Genomic DNA, 14,763 nt, shown 5'->3' on the forward strand with positions numbered 1-14,763 from the left:
GATGTGAGTCAAGCAGTGTCCATTGTCTCTGGGCTATCTTGGAGAAGTCTGCATTGTACATGGTTCCTGAGATAGTCCTTGAGAGTGTGGATCCCTTCCATGGGCCAACAACAAGTCTAGCTCCTCCATTGTGGCACTGGAAAGGCTGGTTGTGGGCATTTCCCAACTGCATAACATAGTTCAGTAACACACACAGAGCAAAACTTCATCACGTCCCAAACACGGCAACCACACGCCATCCAACAAGATATTAATGTTCAACAGATCACGGCTTTTGAACTGATACCTCACCAGGCAGACTTTGTACAAACCATATCATCATTATGACAGTGGTGAATAGGGGCTGCTTTGTGCACACCTGGGCTTCCATTGCAGTGGAGACGTACCCTTAGAGTCCCTCTCTCCCGAGACAAAGATTGCAGCAGGGCTGGCCTGGGTCATCAGACTTGGGCTCCTGGAGTTAAAGCTGTGGGGCTCAAAGCTGTGGTGCAGATTCTTGTGTTCCCGCTGGGTTCGGAAACCTCCCCCTCGTGGGGCTCAGCCCATATGTCTGCACTGTCATTGCACAGCCCTGCAGTCCCAGCCCCACACGCCTGAGCCAGCTGCCCTGGGCTTGGAGACAGGTGCCCTGGGGGCGTTAATCGCTGTGTAGACATAATGTCAGGGCACGTCTACACGGCGAGGAAACCCCTGCGGCTGGCCTGTGTCCGACGAATCCTGCTTTGCCTCCTTCTGCTCCTTGTTCCCCGGGATGAGACTATCTGCCCAGAGAGGCTGCAGCCAGCGGGTCTGGGCAGGTGCCGGGTCTGGAAATCCACCCCGCCACCTCTTCCCTTCCTGTCTCCCCCTTCCCCACCCCTGGTCTCTTCTCCCCCCATCTCCCCCTTCCCCACCCCCGGTCCCATCACTCCCATCTCCCCCGGCCCCTCTCCCTGCATTTCCCCCCTTTCCTGGTCCTATGTCTCTCCGCCCACCCCCCATCCCTTGGGGGCTCTGAGCTCTTCCCCGCAAGCTCCGGCCCGGGGGCTGCCCCTCTCCCCCCGGAAGAGCGGGGCTAATGACAGGCCCCGCCCCCAGCCCAAGCCCCGTGGGAGAGGCAAGCCCCGCGTGGGGAGGGGACACGCGTGGGACGGACACGCTCCTGCCGGGGGTGGGGGGGGGAGGCCGGGAGCGGCAGGAGGGGCTCGGAGCAGGGGGAGGGGATTAGGGGCGGGGCTGTGGGTAACCCCGCTCCCATCGGGGGGGGCAGCACTGCGTCACAGCCCCACGCGCCCCGCATTCCAACGGCCCTAACGGCCACAATCGTCACGTATCTCCTCTACCCGCCCCCTGCCGGTTACGTCACTTCCGGCCGCTGCTGGGGGACGACCGGGCTCGCTGCAGAGCCGGTAAGAACGGAGTGGGGGGGTCGGCCAGCAGGGCCAGGGCGGAAGCTGGGGTGGGGGGTCTCGGTGCGGCCTCCGTAGCGATGGGGGGGAGGGAAACCCCCGGGGAAGAGTGTGTGTGAGAGTCTGCGTCTCGCACCTGCCCATCCCCTACTCCTACCCGCTTCCCTGCTCCAGGGACCTTCCCCCTCCCCCTGGCCCCCTTCAGACTGCCGCCCCGGGCTCCCTGCGGCCCGTGGGGGGGGGACCGTCACTGTCTGTGTGTGTTGGACAGTCACATAAAATCCCTTCAAACTGCCCCTCCCCCTCCCCTCATTTCATAGCCACAGAAACCCCCCGCCCCGCTCTGGGAGTTTTTCTCCCCGGTTATCAGATGTGGAGTTTGTGACCCGTTTTCCCCACAACTCTCAAAGATGGATGTAAAATATCCTACCTCCCCCCCCCACCACATTCTCTCTTTGTCTGTTGCTACTTGAATGGGCCCTGAGTGCCAGGCCCTGTCTCTGTAATGATAAAACACCAACCACATCTCAGATTTACCCCTTTTCTCCAGTTCTTCAGCGTGACTGTATATTTATTGCAAATGTTGCCTCTTTTCTCGCTGTTCATTTATCAATTACTGATTGGAAATGCAGTCAGATTTTATCTCCGATCAACAACTGGACATGTGCTGTGGAGTGTAAGTGTTTTGGGGGGAGGAGTTGGTTTTTTTTCCTGAATTGCCTGACGTTATGTTGTGGTTGGAATTTTTCTGTATGTTTTGTTTTCTTAGGTATATATTGCCTAGCATCCAAGAAATGCAGGTCTGCTCAGGACCTCAAGCTGTCATCAAGTCCAGCTCTCCCTGCAGAGGCAGGACCCAGTATATGTAGATTATCTCTCTCCTACCTGTTCTTAAAAATTTCCAGGGAAAGAGACTCCAGCAACCAGGGATTTATCCAGTGAAGTGGGTGACTTTGGCCCAGACACTGAAATATCCTTGTTCCTTAGGTTCCACACTGGCCACAGGAGGTTACTAGTGCTCCCTCCCCAGACTCCCCCTTGCAGCCAGTGGTACTTAGTGGATTATGGGAATTAGAAGATGAAAATTCACTAAGAACAATGATATTTGTGTGTTTATTATTAAATCCCCAGACACCCACCAATCCCCGTCCTTTTTCCGATGAGCTATAAATATCTATGGGACTCAGCTACTGATCCTGCAATGAGTTCCTGCCCCTCCCCACTTTCTATAGCAGCACTTTTAAGAACAGGCCAGGGAAACATGGAAATACTTTGAACCAAATTCTAGAAGCTGCTGAGCATGCACAAGTTAAAATGAAACCAAGGCTCCGTTTCCCCAAGGACCTGGCCCCTAGTGCAAAATTATAGACAGTCCCCAGAAATCTGAAATGGCCTTGTCATAAATGATAGAACGTTATTTATCTATTGACTTCTGGGAATTACCAATAAAAGGAACAACCCAGTGAAGGTGATACCCTGAGGGAAAGATCTCATGTGTCTTTACAGATCGGTATAATCTAATCTGGTACTTTATACAGTAAAATGCCTTATTTGTAGCCCTATGGCGAATGCCTGTATCCTGTAGGAACCTTAATTCTGCCCAGTTCCGGCTGCTTCTCTCTGCCAGCATACCCCCAAATCTCTTCACCCCTCCAACTATCCGTTGCCCATCTTCCCTCACTGCAACCCCTTCCTGCCTGACTGGCAGAGAAACTCTAAGCTCTATCCCCTTCTCTTTGCCTCTGAAAGTTGTCTTGCCCAGGGCTTTGCTGCCTCTGTGAATGGCAGGTAGGGATGGGGAGCCATCACTTTCTGGGTATTTACTGAACATTCATCTAGTCCCTGACACTTTCATTCATGCAGAGGGAAAGGTTGCCCAGCAGTATGTTGGGCCCTCACAGAGTGTCACGTTCAGCAAAAGTCAAACCTCCAAAACCTAGGAAATACAGAGCTAATGTGCATGTCAATGCAACCTTAACTCTGCCCCCTCAACCTGGCAACAGCCACTGGGTGTTCTCTGCCAGCACTCCAGCTGCACTGAAAGGTAGAGGCGTTAGTTGGACCAACTTGGTAGAGATGTGATTGTGATATGAAAAGATCTGGGTCTGAGTCCCCCACGTGTGCGATGAAAGGAGAGAGGTGCATGTGTACCTTGAGCTTCCAGTCTGTATTGTTTCTGCACTGAGCTGTGCATGTTGTCAGGAGGAAATGGGACTGTTTGCCATGGGAATGGGTGACAAGGGATGGATCACTTGATGATGACCTGTTGTGTTCATTGCCTCTGAAGCACCTGGCATTGGCCACTGAGCTAGATTGACCTCGTAGAACTGGAACGGACCTCGAGAGGTCATCTAGTCCAGTCCCCTGTACTCGAGGCAGGACGAAGTATTATCTAGACCAGGGGTTCTCAAACTGGGAGTTGGGATCAGGCAGGGAGTCACGAGGTTATTACATGGGGTGTCGCGAGCTGTCAGCCTCCAAACCGTGCTTTGCATCCAGCATTTATAATGATGTTACAAATTAAAAACACTCTTTTATATATTTAAGGGGGTGAAGGGGGGTCGCACTCAGAGGCTTGCTATTTGAAAGGGGTCACCAGTACAGAAGTTTGAGAGGTGTTTGTCCAGCCTGCTCTTAAATCCCCAATGATGGAGATTCCAACCTCCCTGGACAATTTATTCAAGTGCTTAATCACCCTGATAGTTAGGAATATTTTCCTAATGTCCGACCTTTCTTCAATTTAAGCCCATTGCTTCTTGTCCTGTCCTCAGAGGTTAAGAAGAACAATTTTTCTCCCTCCTCCTTGTAACATCCTTTTATCTGCTTGAAAGTGATCATGTCCCCTCTCAGTCTTCTCTTCTCCAGACTAAACAAACCCATTTCTTTCATTCTTCCCTCAGAGGTCATGTTTTCTAGACCTTTCATCATTTTTGTTGTTCTTCTCTGGACTTCCTCCAATTTGTCCACATCTTTCCTGAAATGTGGTGCCCAGAACTGGACACACTGCTCCAGTTGAAGCCTAATCAGCGTGGAGTAGAGAGGAAGAATTACTCCTTGTGTCTTGCTTACAATACTCCGGCTAATACATCCCAGAATGATACTTGCTTTTTTTTGCAACAGTGTAACTCTGTTGACTCATATTTAGCTCGTAATCCACTGTGACCTCCAGATCCCTTTTCACAGTTCTCCTTCCTAGGCAGTCATTTCTCATATATGTGGAACTGATTGTTCCTTCACAAGTGAAGTACTTTGGATTCGTCCTTATTGAATTTTATCCTATTTACTTCAGACCATTTCTCCAGTTTGTCCAGAGCATTTTCAATTTTAATTCTATCCTCCAAAGCACTTGTAACTCCTCCCAGCTTGGTTTCCTCCGCAAACTTGATAATGTAACAGAGAGACTGTTACTGGGAGGGTTTCACGATGTCTCAGAGGGTTACACCCTGGTGGGAGGGGGCTAGGCCTGTACTGGATTAAGGTCACTCTGTGCTTCACAGTGTGACAGAACCTAGAATGTCCATTAGCAGGGGAAAATCCTGGGGGAAATTGGTTTGTGGAATGGACAAAAACCCTGTCTGAATTCTCACACCTTGCCCTTTTCACCTCAGCAGGCTACAGAATAACTTGGACGTTTGGCTCCAGATCATCCCCTCCTCCCAGGGGAAAGGAAATGGCATCAATGGAGCTGGCCCAGGTAAGGGATTATCAGGAAGCTGCTGGTGGGTTCTGCTTGGAGGGAGAGGAGTAGTAAATGCATAGGAGGGTGGGAGCTGCTTGAGGTGGTGGGAGGCAGGAACTATCTAAGGTGGGGAAAGGGAGGGGACAGGATGTGACAAATCAGAGACTTGTGTAATCTAGGGTGTGATGGATTGTCACCCTGGGTGCAGTGTGAGGGGCTTCTGGGAGCTACTGTTCCCTCTAACCCTCAGGCTGGGCTGGCCCTTCTCACACTGCTTTGCTGGAGATTCAGCCAGCCTCTCCAGGCCCTGTTATCACCCACACAACAGCAGGTGGTGCCATACACTCAGCTAAGCGACCTGAGTGCTTTACCTAGAATTGTAGAATATCAGGGTTGGAAGGGACCTCGGGATGTATCTAGTCCAACCACCTGCTCAAAGCAGGACCAATCCCCAGACAGATTTTTGCCCTGATCCCTAAATGGCCCCCTTCACTCAAGGACAGATAGAAGACCTCAGCCAATTTCCCAGCTCCCCAATCTTGCACATCTGCTGTAGTAGAAATCCAAAATGATACCATCTTGTAGGTGCACAGGGATCTGTATAATGTAAGCCCATTAATGTAGTTCGCCTTTCCCTTGATATGGGGAAGATATGCACATATAAAGATGTGCTAACCAAGCTGAGCTTTTCCCCAGACGCTTCACTCAAAATACACTGATTAAGATAAAGCATAAAATAAGTTAATTAACAACAGAAAAATAGATTATAAGTGATAGAAAAAAGGGTCCAGAGCCAGCCTCATCTCCTATATCAAGCTCTGGCTAGTAGGTATGTGATAAATGTGATGACCCTGCCTCTGTCTGCCAGCTGGGAGACACACAGTTTCTCTCTCTACCCTTTGATGCCTCCTGGCTGCTCTAAGCAAGGTGGGATGGGACTCTGTTAACATGTGCCTCTCGGAGCTTCCATTTACCTGGTGCTGCTGTTCCGCGAACTGTGGGGTTGTGACGGGGGCAGCAGGTACTGAGTGTTGGACTCTTCCTCTTTCAGGGACTGGTGACCTTCGAGGAGGTGGCTGTGCATTTCACCAGAGAAGAGGGTGTTCTGTTGGACCCCACTCAGAGAGCCCTCTACAGGGATGTCATGCAGGAGAACTATGAGACGGTGGTCTTGCTGGGTAAGGAGTCCTGTCCCCTGGGTTATTAGAAGCTGTGGGGTCTCTGAAGAACCTGAGTAGTAATAACTTTATACCTTTGTTTGTCATACAAGTTTTGACAAGTTTCCTTGCCCCCCTTTTTTGCCTTATCTCGCACCCACTAGTATTATTTTTGGACACGTGCCTTTTTGGTGCCGCCAGTCATTTTAAAATTGCATTGAATGTATCCTTATTGGCTACATTAATAACTACATTAATAACTGTAGCTTTCCTGCCTTTTCCTCATTGTAAGAGCAAAATATGCTGCCTGTAGAATTCTAAATTGAGTAAATAGGTGTATGACTCATGCATGGCTTGCGTGACAGTCAGATGAGTTCGTCTTTTGATAGGAGAGTGTATAATGTTGCCATTCAGGACCCCACGGTGAAGGGAGAACAGAGCTGTGGGAGGGGAGGAGAAGTGGGGAGTAGATAATTCTGGGGTGGCAGGACATGGGGAGGGTGTATGCAGGATTAGAGCTAAGAAGCAGCAGGGAGGGATGATGATGGGAGAGACAAGGAGGGAACACAAGGAGCTCCCAAGGTGCTGGGAGGTGGTGCGGGCTGAGAGTAATGGGAAGAAGAGGAGAGGAGTGTGGAGGAAGGGCAACCAGGAAGTGGTCTGGGTGGGTCAACGGGAGGGAGGAGAGGTTTGGGGATCTAGAGCTATGGGGGATCCCAGACCTTTAACCCTGAATCCCTACCTAAGCCTTGTTGCTTTAGAGCCTCCACTCCAGTTTTATTTCTGTTCAATTTCACTTCATTATACATTTCCTCCCCCAAATATTATTTTAACTCTTTACCTACCTCTCTCACTCATTACTCCCCTCCCCATATAACCTCCCCATCTCTAGGCACACCGACCCTGGCCAGTGATCCTGAGTCCTTGCTGCATTCCTCCCTCCCACAGCAGGGCCCCTACCGAGGCACAAATGGGGACTTTGTTCATAATATCACAGGGTGGTAGTGTAGCCTGTGCAATTTTTACACCTCCCTATTGGGGTACAGCTTGAAGTTAATGGAGGAGTAAAGTTCTGGAACAGCCTTCCAAGTGGAGTAGTGGGGGCAAAAGACATATGTGGCTTTAAGACTAAGCTTGATAAGTTTATGGAAGGGATGGTATGATAGGATAGTTTAATTTTGGCAATTGATCTTGGATTATCAGCAGATAAGTCTGCTCAATGGTCTGTGATGGGATGTTGGATGGGATGGGATCTGAGTTACTGCAGAGAATTCTTTCCTGGGTGCTGGCTGGTGAGTCTTGCCCACATGCTCAGGGTTTAGCTGATTGCCATATTTGGGGTTGGGAAGGAATTTTCCTCCAGGGCAGATTGGCAGAGGCCCTGGAGGTTTTTCGCCTTCCTCTGCAGCATGGGGCATGGGTCACTTGCTGGAGGATTCTCTGCAGCTTGAGGTCTTCAAACTACAATTTGAGGACTTCAATAACTCAGACATAGGCTAAGGGTTTGCTGCAGGAGTGGATGGGTGAGATTGTGTGGGCTGCGCTGTGCAGGAGATTAGACTAGATGATCATAATGGTCCCTTCTGACCTTAAAGTCTATGAGGAGATGAAACACACAGAAACTTGATTTTAATACAGACAGTTATAATTGAAATCCTCAGCAAAAATCAATATATATAACAATTAGAGTAAGATAAGTATATAAACAGGGTCTTGCACTGTGAGTACTTACAAGTTATGGACACCATTGGAAACAAAGATCGAGGGGCAAGGGAACCCATCAGAAGGGGGGCCTTGCTTCAGTTTATACTGTCTCGGGGATCTGACAAAATGGAAAAATGGTCACTAGGAGAGGTATTTTCTCCACTTCCTTATGATAATAGGATGGCGATATACCATATCTGCTCGTTTACTCTGATTATAATAATGTCAATAGGTGCCCCAAAACATATGTGGCCTCTGGGAAGTCCATAATTAACCATCAAGCGTTAATACTCATGATTTATATTATTTATTTATTTATTTAATAAGTGCATCCAACTGCTGAGATATTTCATAGCAACCTAATTGCTAGAGCCCACCGCAGACTTCCTTCTTTCAGAATCCTGTGGCACATTACAACTGTTTGTGGTTCCTCATTAGTCTCTGAAAATGAGGGTGCAAAATATCTGAACTGGGATTGTCTCCTTAGGCCTGTTCACGTAAATCCCACACCTCAGCATAACTGCTCCCGCAAAGCCTCCACCTAATATAAGGCCCTGAACTGTAGCAAGCTTAGGCTATGTCTACACTACCGTGGTAATTAAACGTACACTGCGCAACTCCAGCTACGTGAATAACACAGCTAGAGTCGATGTACCTTAGATCGAGTTACCACAGGGTCTGCTTAACTTACTCTTCTTGTCAGGGTAGAGTACAGGGGTCGACTGGAGAGCTATCTGCAGTCAATTTGGTGGGTCTTTAATAGACCCGCTACATCGACCACCGGTGGATCGATCTCAGAATTTTGATCCCAGCTGTAGTGTAGCCTCTGCCCTTAATAACCCATTTATTTATGTTCACCTCCTTGCCCCTCCACGCATGTTCCAGGCTAATAAGCAATACTCCGATAACGACATTTTACCTCTAGCGAGTATAAAATTGCCCAGAAGACAGGAGACTTGGTCATAGATCATAAAATCAGATCAGGGTCAACACGAGTGAGAGTTTGGAGAGAGTCTTGTCCCCCCTCTTCCCATCTGCAGCAGCCACAAGCTGTCTTCCTTCCAGGCTCCTTGGATCTTCGAGCCTGTCCCTTCTGAGGTTGTGTGGCCCAGTTCTTGTTTCTTACCTTCTCCTTTTCTGGAAAAATTAGAGGCTGTTGCTCCTGAATTTTAGTGTTTAAACTCCCCCAGCATGTGGAGAAGGCTTGGGAGTTAATTCTCCCTCCCATTACACCTGAGTCACTAGATTTCCTAATTCCCCAAAATGTGCTTTTGGGATGTCACAGTTTTGGGGTAGCTAAGCCTTTGACCTGCCTCCACGGTCTGCTCAAGGAATGGCCTCTCTGACATCAGGCCTCTACCCAGCCCCTCTCTATGGGTAGGGACCCACATGTCTCTTCTTTTTGACTAGGGTTTGAGGATTGCAGCTTGTCCTCCACTGTGTTCATTGGACTAACATCCAGCTCCTGTGCTTTGCTTTCTCTCTAAGGGCTGTAAGCTGTGTGTGTGTGTGTGTGTGTGTGAGTGATAGAGGCAGGAATTTTGGTGATACTTGTATGATGCCAAAACACACCTCAGTTTCCCTCTGTGATTGATATTACTATGATTATAAAGAGCAGGAGACATGAGGTGTTTTGTCATGTATCTGTCATGGGGTGATATGAATGGGTCATTAAGGACTGTCTGGGACCAACCTACATCAATGGAATACCCAACAGAGACAAGGGAATAATTCTCACCTGTCCATGGAAGGATCTCCGCTTGGCTGAGTGAAGCATACATGGACTCATTATGTTTATAGGAGCAGGAAGAACTGGGCTCGCAGACAGAGGGAGCTCTACTGGAGTGAAGACTAATGGACAGGCACGGGGAAAGGAAACCGAAGCATTTTCTACAGCAGCATGGCTCAAGGGCATTGGCCAGTATGGACTATATTGTCTTTTTTGCTTCCCTGTGCTAATCTAAGGACTTTCCAGTGCTGTGTTTCAGTTGACTAATAAACCCTGCTATGTTTAAAAGTCTTCCCAGTGTCACAGCAAAAATTTCCTCTGTGCATTGACTGAGGAACAGTCTCTGAACAGGAGTGTCATTCAGCTGGACCTGAACAGGTTGAAATAGTAGTTTTGAAGCCAGAGGCTCAGTCTCAGGTGCTGAAGCTACATGGCCTGTCCTTGTGGAAGAGTGGAACCCCTTGAGGGTCTAGTGCACTCAAGAGGCACCTCCCAAGGACTGTTTAAAAGCCAGGGCATTGTACAGGTCCTATGGATCCATGACAGCGTGCCTTCTGGGGAAAAGATATAAAACAAGACAAGGACCTAAATGTGTATTTACCATCATCCCCTCATCAGTCCTCGCGGGAATCCCCGTTCAATTCCAACGTGTATTAAAACCTTCCTTAAAGGCTTACCTCTTGGTTATCAGGTCATGTCAGATTTGTTAAAGGGCTTTCCCTTCACCCTCCCACTTCCCTGGTTCTTGTCATGCAGACAGGAAGCAGCAAAAGACCAGATGTCCGAAGCGCAGAGAATGCAATGTTTATTGGGGTTAGTTTCTGAGCAGGCATATTCCGAAGCCCTTACACCAGTTATCTCTATACGCTGATAGAGTCTGTTCCCCAGTGTTCTGTTCCCAGCTCTGACACCACAGAGCGTTTACCCTGTGTCCCCTTCCCCGCTCTGATGCCACAGAGCCTTGGCTGTCTCCCCATTCCCTGTTCTTGTTCCCCCCCTTAAGAAACATGATTCCAATTTCTTTCCCCCTCCTGTTTGATCCCATTTATACAGTAATATTCTCAGCTATACCTTAACCAATCATGGTACTGAAATTTAACTAACCAATTCTAACATATTGTAACATAATTCTCTAACCAATTATATCGCACTACATGATTTACTTACCTAGCAACATTAATTATACAGCAGACAGAAACAATTAGAGAATGAGACCAATTAACAAGGTAAAAGTGGTGGCCATAAAGATAAAACAATACAAAAATGAGGGTTTCACAACCACAACCATTGATAAGGGATTTCTTGCCAGATAGGCTGCTATCAAACTAAGTTTTCTTTACCATCTTAAGATCTGTTTCTTTATCTGGTGGTGATGGGCATTATCCAGACAGGATTGTCTTCCTAATAGCCCAATAGCACCTTATTTCAATGTGACTGGTTTGGGATGTAAGGCTGTGACGCTGTGCTTCCCAGCTTATGACTGCCGCTGCTGCTTAGCCAAAGAACAAGGCCTCAGACTATCCTAGTGTGAGAAGGCCCATACAGAGGCGGACTGTGATTTTGATTCTTTGTTTTTATACTCCTATAACTAGCTAAGTGATAAAAATACACCTAAATTCTTAAAGTACAGGCTTTACAGGCAGACCTGAATATCTCTATTCTAACAGTGGGTTCTACCCCTTCCTGCATTCTGTGTCTGTCTTGTTTATTTAGATTGTAAATTCTTCAGGGAATGGGCCATCTACTATTTGCCTACCACAATGGGGACTCGCTGTTAGTTGGTCCTCAGGCATTAAGGTAATGAATATAATTTAGAGTAATAATAACTCTCCTGCCACTTTGAGCCAAGGAAGCTGGCCTTGGGATGTTACTGCTTAAAAATGAGCTGGGGTTAAAACTATGGAATATTCTTTGTTACAAGTATCCCACAAATTCCACTGACATCCCTTGTTTTCTTTGCCTGGAGTAGGGTTTCCAGTTTCCAAACCTGATGTGATCTCGCAGCTGGAACGAGGGGAAGAGCCGTGGGTCCCGGACCTCCAGGCCTCTGAGAAAGAAGTGCTCCTGAGAGCTGCCTTCACAGGTGAGGAATTGGGTAAACCAACTCAACAACTGTTTAGGAATGCAGGAAACATTTGGGATGCCCTACAAAGACCCTGTGAGATCTCCAAGTTCAGGATTGTTAACCTGCAGAATGGGATCATTATGTCAGATGTCAGTCAGGGTAAGAGGGAAGCCATGAGTGACAACTGGCAGCAGGTCCCTCCCTGATCTCGCTTTCCCGAGTGTTCTGGTGAGAGCGGACCAAAACTGATCCCTTCCTCTCTCCTCTGGGGAAGGGTTTGGGGTTTCATCTCTCCAACACACATTTTGGTTTGTTCATCCCTTTTTCCATTCCCCTCTCTGAGATTTCCTTTCTTTCTGGTACAAAGAGTGACCTGTCTCTCCCATTCAGGTGATGGGATGGTGAGTGAGAATGAGGAGGAGAAACCCCAGCAGGAAGATGCTGAGCAGGTAGAAGCACATGGAACGTTATCAGGAAGATCCAAAGGAAATGTTTCCGAGAGTTGTGCACTCCAAGAAAAAGCAAAAGCCTGTGAGACTCATCAGATCCCAGAGGAAAACTTCAGTAGCCACTCAGACCTTATAACCCACGACAGAATAAACTTGGAAGGGAGACGCTACACATGCCATGAGTGTGGGAAAAGCTTCAGTTGGAGCTCGCACTATCTCATACATTGGAGAACCCACACGGGAGAGAAGCCCTACATGTGCTCTGAGTGCGGGAAAAGCTTTGGTCAGCGTTCAAACCTTGTCACGCATGAGAGAATCCACACAGGAGAGAAGCCCTACATGTGCTCTCAGTGCGGGAAAAGCTTTAAAAAGAGCTCACACCTTATCATACATGAGAGAGTCCACACAGGAGAGACGCCCTACACGTGCTCTGTGTGTGGGAAAAGCTTCATTGATAGTTCAAGCCTCAACTCACATCAGCGAATCCACACAGGAGAGGCTCCCTACATGTGCTATGAGTGTGGGAAAAGCTTTAATCAGAGCTCTGCCCTGAGCAGACATCGGAGAATCCACACAGGTGAGAAACCTTATGGATGCTCCGAGTGCGGGAAAAGCTTTTGTCAGCGTTCTGACCTTATCACACATCAGAGAACCCACACAGGAGAGAAGCCCTACATGTGCTCTGAGTGTGGGAAAAGCTTCAAGGATCGCTCAAACCTTGTCACACATGAGAGAATCCACACAGGAGAGACGCCCTACATGTGCTCTGTGTGTGGGAAAAGCTTTAGTCAGCACTCACACCTTATCTCACATTATAGAACCCACACAGGAGAGAAGCCCTACACGTGCTAGAGATACCAGAACACTCCGATTCTTGCACATTCCACACAGATAACAAGGACAGGGGCAAAAGGGTAATATGATGGATACAGTTGTTTTGTTCAGACCAACATGTACAAGGTGAGAGGCAGCACCTTACTGCATAGAAGGGTTGTACCTCACTACGTAGGGGGCTGCAGCTCAATATGTCAGGAGTGATGTGTATAAGAATGCACCCCTGGGGCAGTGTCTTTTTCTGGCCTAGAGGGCAGTGGAGAGTCCTACCACTGACTGAGTTGGTCCATTATCAGGGGGCACATATTCGTAGTATGTCCTGTAGAATCTGGGGAACTAGTACTGTGCTTCATTTGACAATAAACCTGGCCACGTGCCTTCATACCTTACCAGAGTCTGTGGTCATTGGGGGTTGTCTCTGGGTCTGATGTGCCAGCGATCTGCAGAGGCGGGGTAGCACACAGAGGGGACACACACACATAGCCGACTGTTATCAACATAGAACGAGCAGAGCACCCCACCAGTGGCATCTGATGACAGGGTAAAATTTGTCATTCCGGTCAGCGTTTTTCATTTCCCTTCTCTGGGATAGAGATGGGGTTGGAGCTACCACAGGCTGGGATATAGAGCCCATGTCCGCAGGGCTGGCTCCAGCTTTTTTGCCGCTCCAAGTAGCGAACCGGGAGGAAAAAAAAAATGATGATTGGCAGCACTTCAGCGGCAGCTAAAATGTGCTGCTTCATTCTTCGGGGGTAGTTGGGCGGCAAGTCCTTCGGTCCTTCTCTTCCTCTTCGGTGGCAGCTCAGAGGGGAAGAGAGGGACCTACCACTGAAGACCCAGATATGTTGCCCCTTTCCATTGGCTGCCCCAAGCACCTGCTTCCTTCACTGGTGCCTGGAGCTGGCCCTGTATGTCCCCATCTATCAGTTACTCTAGGAACTTGTCTCTGCTCACAGGCTGCTGCCAGCCTGTCTGGCCAGTTCCTGAGCTCTGTGGGGTCGAGTCCTTTGGCATAAGTGGCACCTGGGAGAAACACTCCTCCCAGATGTAGTGGTGGTACAGGGGTGAGCATAACTGCCTTCCAAACAGTTGACCTGGGTTTGATTCCTGGCTAATGCACGGATGTGCCCTTTCTTGGTGAGGAATTAGTTTAATTTCTGTCCTGTTGTATCAGTTTATCAGTGGAATGGGAAAGTTAATGTCTGACATCCCAGCAAGGCATTCAACACCCAGTGGAGGAAGAGGGAGGTGGGACTATACAGTCAGCTGTTGGAATCATCCTGGTATTACAATGTTTGGTTTATTTTTTTAAATGTTTTCTTTACTTCGCTCTCTGTTTTGACTCAGAGCCTTTAAGGGCAGAAGGGACCCCATCGTGATCATCTGTCCGATCTGCACTTTACAGGCCAAAAGACCCCACTCACCCACTCCTATAGTAGACCCCTAACCTCTGCTTGAGTTACTGACATCTTAAAATCATGGATTAAAGCTGTCAAGTTTACAGAGAATCCACCATTTACACTAGTTTAAACCTGCAAGTGAACCCTGCCCCATGCTGCAGAGGAAGGTAAAACCCCCTCAGGCTCTCTGCTAATCTCCCCTTGGGGAAAACTCCTTCCTAACCCTAAATACGGTGATCAGCTAGACTCTGAGCATGTGGACAAGACGCACCAGGCAGACATGTGGGAAAGAATTCTCTGCAGTAACTCCAAGCCCTCCCCACCTATTGTCCCATCTCCAGCTGCTGGAGATATTTGC

The 14,763-nt window shown here is 48.5% G+C and overlaps 2 protein-coding genes across 11 annotated transcripts in view; both read left to right on the top strand.

Annotated features, from left to right (window-relative positions):
* LOC116833757 (uncharacterized) overlaps window positions 1-14,763 on the top strand; it is a 660,803-nt gene that overhangs the window by 175,235 nt on the left and 470,805 nt on the right. The gene's annotated exons all lie outside the window — the stretch shown is intronic.
* On the top strand, window positions 1,845-13,394 carry LOC116833746 (uncharacterized; the record flags this gene model as incomplete). The annotated part of the gene is made up of 5 exons (XM_075070481.1): window positions 1,845-2,064; window positions 4,997-5,082; window positions 6,119-6,245; window positions 11,627-11,740; window positions 12,113-13,394. Coding segments are annotated over 5 exons (1,458 nt in total), but the record flags the coding sequence as incomplete, so codon positions are not given.

The sequence above is a fragment of the Chelonoidis abingdonii genome, chromosome 1 (genome assembly GCF_003597395.2).
Source record: "Chelonoidis abingdonii isolate Lonesome George chromosome 1, CheloAbing_2.0, whole genome shotgun sequence".
Taxonomy (NCBI): domain Eukaryota; kingdom Metazoa; phylum Chordata; order Testudines; family Testudinidae; genus Chelonoidis; species Chelonoidis abingdonii.